This window comes from Alnus glutinosa, chromosome 5, assembly GCF_958979055.1.
Source record: "Alnus glutinosa chromosome 5, dhAlnGlut1.1, whole genome shotgun sequence".
NCBI lineage: Eukaryota > Viridiplantae > Streptophyta > Magnoliopsida > Fagales > Betulaceae > Alnus > Alnus glutinosa.
This window is the reverse complement of record NC_084890.1, coordinates 14,683,885-14,692,319: the sequence shown is the minus strand read 5'-3', so window position 1 is coordinate 14,692,319 and position 8,435 is coordinate 14,683,885. Positions and strand designations below refer to the sequence as shown.

Genomic DNA, 8,435 nt, shown 5'->3' with positions numbered 1-8,435 from the left:
TAATTTTTTTTAAAGCCTTAAAATAAAATAAAATAATTAAAAAAATATACGGCCACGTGTCACAATTTTAATGGTGCCATGTGTCGCTGTTGTGAAAATTCGTTAGTTTTGAAAGAAAAAATGGATGGAGGTACCATCTTCGTCTTTACCCATAGCACAAGTACCATGTATGAAAAAAAAATAAAAACTAAGGATTAAAAATAAAGTTTTTAAACTATAGAAGACAAAAAAAGATATTTAACCCTAAAAAAATTTCAAACCTCTTTCTAATTTATATCATATGAATCGCATTTTATTCCTATTAAAAATAAATAAATAAATAAAATAAAATAAATGTAGTACAAGTCAATAATTCATTAAAGTATTGCAAATATTACATCATAATTGCTGCCGTCATCTCGGAAATATTCATCAGCGTCATATGAGCGTAAGCGCGGGAGAAGAAATGAAAAGCAGAAGGACCCTAGGCAAGAAGTTTCTATTCCCAAGTCCATGTGCCTTATTAATTAAACAATAATAAAATAAAAAAGCCAGGTTTGATTTTGATCTAGGAATTGATTAAACACCTATTTGAATAAAAGAATAAAAACAAGACGGATGGTATCAGGATCATCTAATAATTATTTGTTCAAATTAATGTCTTAAATTTTATCAAATTTGAACAAATAATTTTAGGCTATCCTAATCCAACAAGATGAGGTTAGATGTTAAGAAGTTAAGTAATTGCTATTTAGTAGTCTGTTATATATATGACTGTCTTATAATTAAGATGACATGATAGTAAAAATCAGCATTTAGATCAACAAGAGCTTATAAAAAAAAAAAAAAGCCAAAAGTTAATTTTTACTGTAATATTATCTTAGCTATATGACAGTCTGTTAGTCATATAACACTATACTAAAAAGCATTTCTGTACCGAGTTTCAGAAGCCTCATATGAGTAATGTTATAAGGAGGACTAGAGTTCTTCTTGTGCCATCCCAAATGCCATGTAGATTTTAAAATTAGGGATGTAAATCCAGCTGGTTATAACCTGCCGAGAACCCATAACCAGGTACCAACCAGTAATCGAGAAACCGGGTATATATATATTATTCTTGAGATTTGAATGGGCCTCGTTGCCACTTGCCAGCCTTGCACCCCTCCTCAGGCCCAGAGACTTGTGCGGTTCTTACCTAGTTAGCCACTTAGCCTTAGGTTTTCACTTGAATCACTTCTAGAGACCTTTTCTTTCTTTTTTCTTTGCCAGCCTCACTCTCAGAATCTCAAATTTCCCTTTCCACCTCACAGCCCTTACTTTCCTTCCTTCCGCCTCACTTCGAACTCGGACATTTCCCCTCACTTCGACCTCCAACCTTTCCCTTTCCGACACTAATGTCGTCAACGCATCTGTGCCTCATCCTCATCCTTTGAGCGCAAAGTTTCAAGATCCAGACACGACGAGGCTTTGGGCAAACAACAGGGCCCTTCAATCAGAGATCGAGACGGAGCTCCTCAGTTCCTCACAAGGCTCAAGTCTGGCGCCAAACACGTCTCCGTCTCCATCAATCTGGGTTTCTTTAAATCTTTTCAGATCTAGGGTTTTTTATTATTTTTATCATTATTATTTTTTTTTTTTTGTGTTTTCTATGTATAGTCCAAAGTATATATTTGCATGCGTTGTTTGATTGGTCTTATAATGCAAATGTTCGTTGAAAATTCTCGATTTGATTGTATTTATTATTATTATTATTATTATTATTATTATTATTATTATTATTATTATATATATATATATATATATATATTTTTATTTTTTTTCATTTGGTTGCTTAGAAAATTCTGGATGATTCAATCTTGTTTTTTTTTTTTTTTTTTTTAATTTTTTTTTCAGTACCCTGTCCGGATAACCGAGTACCAACCGGGATAGCCAGTTAACTGCCGGTTAACTGGCTACCAGGTTTCAGAGCCAGTTACCGGTTTTACCCAATAACCGGGAACCAAGTCCGGGTTTACATCTCTATTTAAAATCACTATTAGATCAAAATTCAATAATGATCATCTCAAATTCAATGATAATTTTAAAAGCCACGTGACATTTAGAATGACATAAAGATGACTCTATTCCTCCTCGTAGTATTACTCGCTACCTAGAACCCTAGTGAGTAGTGCCTGTCCGAGTTCAAGTTTTTTGTACTATACAAAAGCTCGAGCTCGTGACAAGCTTAGGAACCCTGGTGAGGCAAGCTTCGCAAAGGAAAAACCTTGGGCGAGCTCAAACTTGAGCTCATCCATTAGCCGAGCTGAGTGCCTTATCGAGCACTCAGCTCGGCTTGATTTGACTAATGGGATTGAGAGAGAGAGAGAGAGAGAGAGAGAGAATGACATCGTGTATTTTGTGATATCAACGTCGCAAAAGCTTCTATGTCAAGCAGTTAGAACGTTGCTTCTCATTCGCATGATCAAAGGCTCTCCGGAAGCCACAATTTTCTTCGTAGAAATGAATGAATCCGAAAAAGGATGAAGAGAAAACGAATAAAAAAACAAAAGTAAAATTTTACTCCGAAAGCTGGAGCAATATCAAATGTTCTTCTTGTAGCCATTATGTTGAGGGTATGAGACGAGTCTACTCTTTAGTCTTTAATGCAAAGTGATAACTAAAAAGATGTCTTATTCCAAAAGTAAATAGTTTCACTTCAAAAGACTTATTAATAAACATATACGAGTCGCACTAATTAATAAGTGACACTAATTAATAAGTGACACAAGCCTTATACGAGTTGGTTCACCAACTTTTAACAAGCGAACTAAGTTTTATACGAGTATGAATCTTTTAATAATCGAGCATAGTTTAGTGTTCACGAATGACTTATTTAATAACAAAGTCGCCCTCATGCCGAGCCCGAACGAGCTCACAGGTAGCTTTATTCATTTAGAGCCCTACTCGCCCCATTAGGGCAGCACGATAAATTTTGAAACCTAAGGCGATAAGTTTAAGTGAGATCATTTTATTATATTTAAATATTAATTAAATTAAATTTATTTTAATATTTATATTTTTTTTATTTAATATGTCAATTAGAATACTTTATTCTATTTGTCAACTTTTTTTATATATAGCTTATTAGATATAGAATGACTTATCATTTGATTCAAAGACATAAAATAATAAGTCTTAACAAAAAATAAAGAGAAAAATGGGAATAAGTTATATAAACATTGATTTGTAGTAGAATATAATGCAGAAAAAACTATTGGACATTGAAGACTCATCGAGTGTGTAATTCTATCTATTATGCATAACACAAACAACGAGAATTTATACACTTTGAAGACTTTTTATATTTTTCTAAACATTCAATTTAAATAAACGTTGAAGAAAAAATTATACATGTTGCACTAATTTCATGAATGTAAAAATGGGGCTTTTAAAAATAGTGAATAAGTGAGACTTTATAAGAATTTATTGATTTTTATTTTTTTGAATGTGAAAAATGAGTCTTTCAATTTAAAATTACTTTTATCATGATTGAGAACTTTAATTAAAAACTATTTAATAAATTTTTACCATATTAGAGTCTTAAAATTTGTTTTGGAAATATCTTTTATTGTACAATTATTAAGTGAAGACCTTAACTAAAGAGTATTTTATTAACTTTTTACCATATAAAAGACTTAATTTTTTTTTAAAATATATATATATATATATAGTCGGGAGCCTTATTCATCAATTAGAAGCCTTAGAAACCGCCAAAGTCAACCGAGTCATAAGCCGCCCATGTGCCCCATGTATATTAGACTAAAAGAGGAGTACTGTTTTAGTCTAAAAGAGGACTCTTAACATTAAACATTGACTTGGCGCTCTATTTATGTCGACGATGATTAAAGTTGTACTCGAAACAAGAGCAATTGTCTCCTCCTTCCTCATTTGCTTATGGAGAAAAGTAGACTTACAAGGTTGCTCTTGCAGGAATTAAGCAGAAAACAAAGTCCTGGTATCGCCAGAAGAACTGCTCCTGCTGATACACGAGCAGGTGCTCTTCATGGAAGGCCCTACTCGAGTAATTGGCAAGCTACTTCACTGGAAGATAGCAGCTCCGTTTGCATTTACAAGGTCCCAGATATTATGCGCCGGGTGGAAAGAGAGGCTTATGAACCCAATGTTATCTCAATTGGTCCGTACCACCATGGAGTAGAGCGCCTACAAGCCATGGAAAAGCTCAAACTGAAATTCGTTCGCCGCCTATTTGACCGAAATGGAGTCAAATTAGATGTTGTGAGGAATGCCCTCGGAAAATTGGAGGAAGAAGCTCGGATATGCTACTCGGAGAAAATCCAACTTGAAAGTGACAGATTTGTCGAGATGATGCTGATCGATAGCTGCTTTATTGTTGAGCTCCTTAGAGAGGTATGGCAGCATAAATCCGAAAACCAAATACCTTTCATCCAAAGGTGGATGTTGCCCACTTTTCGTCGAGATCTGATAATGCTTGAAAACCAACTCCCATTCTTTGTTCTGTCAGAAGTATTTCAAACGACAGGTAGGAGTGCACCATCTTTGCAAAGGCTTGCCCTTCACTTCTTTAATCCTCTGTTGCAAAGAGATTTTGACACAACACCCGCGAAGGTCGTAGCAAGTGAAGGAATCGAAGCGCGGCACTTTCTTGACCTTTTCCGTTCTACCATTGTCCCAGTGATGCCGGCAAGACGGAGACAGCCTAACATGATCCGTTCAACAACAGAGCTGAAAGAAGTGGGTATCAAAATACAGAGAGCAAAACATTCTCAGCTACTGGATGTAATGTACGAGGAAAGGGTGCTGAAGATCCCTCCTCTTTACATCGACGATTATAAGGGTACTCTGTTTCGAAACATGATGGCATTCGAAAAATGCCATCGCGATTGCCATCCAGACGTGACAACTTACATGTTTTTCTTTGATGGACTCATTAACTCAGCCAAGGACGTGGGGCTTCTCCATTACAAAGAAGTCCTTCAACATTCTTTGGGCAGTAACAGAGAGGTTGCTAAACTTGTCAGCAGGATTTGCAGGGAAATTGATCGGGTTCAAGAGGAGTCATACTTGTACATGGTGGTGGATGACGCCAATTCTTACTTTTCTTCCAGTTATGCGAAAGTGAGAGCAGGAGTGGTGCGCCACTATTTCAGCAGCTGGCTGGTGGGCTTGTCAACTGCTGGTGCAATATTTGCTCTCTACCTCACCCTTGTTCAGACTGCCTCTGGAATTGCCAGTGCCCTGGAACCCCTGCGAAAAGTCGACTTCGGCTCATGTCTAAAAGATTCCGTGTTACTCCCTTTCTCTGGTAAGCCCCGCTCCACAAGTGATTGAACAGCCGGAGGAGGTGTATCCCTGTTCTAATTAAGTGTTGTTTACTAAACTTTATTTAGTAATTTGTTTCAAAATTTGCAAGTAGTGACTATGATATGCACCAATTTGCACACGAAAAATTAGTATTCAAGTCAATTTGTGATCCTGGTTTTACCACCGCGCGCAAGTAAACCAGGCAATCACTGAAATTTTCAACATTTTCCCAATATTACGACCTCAGGCCCTACTATAACTGTCTATAAGTTTCCGTTAACTTTTCCATTTTGTCTTTTGTCATTTGAAACCTGTGCTTCAGCACACGCATTCACTCTCATGGACCCATATTATGTACGTGTGCTTGAGAGAGCGAGAGAGAGTAAAGAAGAAGAATGGACAAAAAAAGTTGGATGTGGGTCTCCTTGCCACCTAATTGTCTAGTCTTCTCAAGACTCAAACCCTTCCTACCAACCATCCCCACACTTATAAACTCCTGTTTTTCCTTGTACCTTAATCTTCCTTTCTTTAAGCTTTTTGAGTCCTGATTATGCCAATAAGTGCTTCGAAATGAAAATAATCAGCTAACCAATGGAGGGCTATTGATACCAGTTGGGGTCAATTGAACCGAGTTCTGCTGTTAGGTGCCACCACCTCGGCAGTAATTAGCAGATTAAAATTTGGAACTAAAAGAACAAAAGAGAGATGAGAAACCAAGGGATCTCTCTCGTGTGTGCGTATTCAAAGGAATAATTATAGAGATCTTGCTTCTATGGAGTTTTGGAGTTAGAGATCTTGATTGTATGTAGTCTAAAAGTCAATTTCGGAAATAAATTGATGCTCTCTCAAATCTTTGGAAAGCTTTCTCCTCTCGGAAGTAGCTTTCTCGATACCAATAGGATTAGGGGGGGATATGTTTAATTAATGCAGGGAATAATTATTTTAGGAGCCACGAAGGATTTTTCATGCCTCCGAGTTATTTGGTTTTTTTTTCTTTTTAATCTCAAAGTTAGATATGATGTAAATGAATGAATTGAATATTGAAATATCCAGAATTCATTGTAGTAACAAAGCATTGTAAGAAAGTAGTTGGGAGTTGGTGTATGCCAGCTGTGTCAGGAAATTAAGGATTCTATGCTTAGTTGTACACCACCTCAGGAGTAAATCACACACTGGTTTTCGCAATGAGCCAATCTTTTGTTTCTACTGTGCATTTATAGTAACAGCTACCAATAACATGATGCTTTTGTTTTAAAAACGTTTCATAGCTGATAAAGTAAACAAAAGCATTTCACAACAAGAGTAATCTCACTACAATACATACACACACACACACACACACACACATATATATCAAATGACTCAGCTATACATGTATACCAGTATTCCACAGCTTGGAAAACACAAGCATACATGTACTTCTAAGCATGTAAACCTGACATCAACACTTGGTCATACAATCATACAAATACTCCACACTTCAGGAATATAAGTATACATATACGTCCAAACTTGATATCTCTTAAACCATATACAAACTAGCCAAATAGAAATGTACGTATGCTCTTTCCCATTAAGACACATAAATATATTAATACGTCTAGTCATGAAAACATCATTCTCAAATCAAAACACACATGATGCAATGCATGCTTTTATTATGTTTCCTTGTTTCTGAATACAGGACCATCAACTCATTGGTGCCAGAAGCATCAACTCTGGACTTATTGTTTCTGTAGCTAAGAGCATCAATTCTAGTCTTACACATGTTTCACTCGTAAGGCGTCAACCTGCAGGGATCGCTTCACGCACGAAGAGCATCAACTCTATGGTTCTAAATTGACTCTAACCATAAGGCATCAACCCGCCAAGTTCACTTCCTAACCAAGAGCATCAACTTTATGGTTCTACTGTTTCCAAAGCCAGGAGCATCAACTCTGGTCTTACTCTTGTTCCACCCATGAGGCATCAACCTACAGGGTTCGTTCCATCGTACATGATTTCGTTATGCTAGCGCATCAATACTATTAGTGCTCAGTGTTCATGTTATCACACATGCAATTCATATCTTGTTGAAACAACATCATGTTTTTTCCGCATTCCTTTCAACATATCATGAAAACTCAACTCAATATAATGTTCTTCAAAACATATCTCCGACATTACTTCATATTCATATCTCAAATTCACGACTTAATCTGAAGCATTTCTCAATATATTCAAAGCATTGAAATTATCCACAAGCACATATTCATCAAAATAGCATTGGCTCGAGGCTCAACAAATTATTACATTTCTTGGATAAAATATTATAAGATTTCTCAATGAGAAAAATACTCACTGTGGCTGCAACATTGACGGCTTATAGAAGAATTTTCAACCAAAGCCTTGCTATGTATTGATGCATCAACACATTGCACAATTCATTAGTATTTCTTACCCTAAACCCACAATTAGCTCTTGAGTTGTTCAAGGGCTAAATCATGGAATACCCATAGAATTTTAGGGTTCCATATGACAATCCAACAACAACAAACACTAACACATAAGATAATATTGGGGTTAGGCACTTAAAACACAACTTGAACAATAACCCAAAAAACTAGGGTTTTAGAAAACTTACCAAACTCCACAACAAATGCAACCTAGAGCTTGGGGATTGTCTAGGAAGCTCCAAAACATGTAAAACCTAAAGAATAATGAAAGATTAAACTCAAGCTTTCAAGAATCAACCCAAAATCTCAAGAGACAAGGGTTTATGAAATTACCTCAAACTAATCGGTCAAAACATAAATCCCTTCGCTTAGATCACGTTCTCGGTGCTAGATTTGAGTTTAGGGGCTTAGATTTCAAGAAATATGACGTTTAAGATGAAAAACCTTGAAAAATATGAGAGAGGGGCATGTGTTTTGTGAGAAATGGGCAGAAAATGACTTATTTTCAGTTCATATCGCGTGGTGTCTAGACACGGTAAGTAGCTGTCGGACACGCGAGTTTAAGAGATGCATAATTTACATTCTGTAACTCGTGTCCGGACACAGGAAGTGCCTGTCTGGACACGACTCACAGAGAGTGAATTTTCACTCTCAGGAACTTGTGTCCTGTCTCGTGTCTCATGCCTGTCCAGACACGAC

At 36.4% G+C, this 8,435-nt stretch overlaps 1 protein-coding gene across 1 annotated transcript; it reads left to right on the top strand.

The window, feature by feature from the left end:
* Positions 1 to 3,887: 3,887 nt before the first annotated feature.
* LOC133868689 (UPF0481 protein At3g47200-like) lies at positions 3,888 to 5,589 on the top strand. The gene has a single exon (XM_062305664.1). The coding sequence runs from the start codon at positions 3,913 to 3,915 to the stop codon at positions 5,326 to 5,328; it is 1,416 nt and encodes a 471-aa protein (XP_062161648.1). The 5' UTR covers positions 3,888 to 3,912; the 3' UTR covers positions 5,329 to 5,589.
* Positions 5,590 to 8,435: the final 2,846 nt, after the last annotated feature.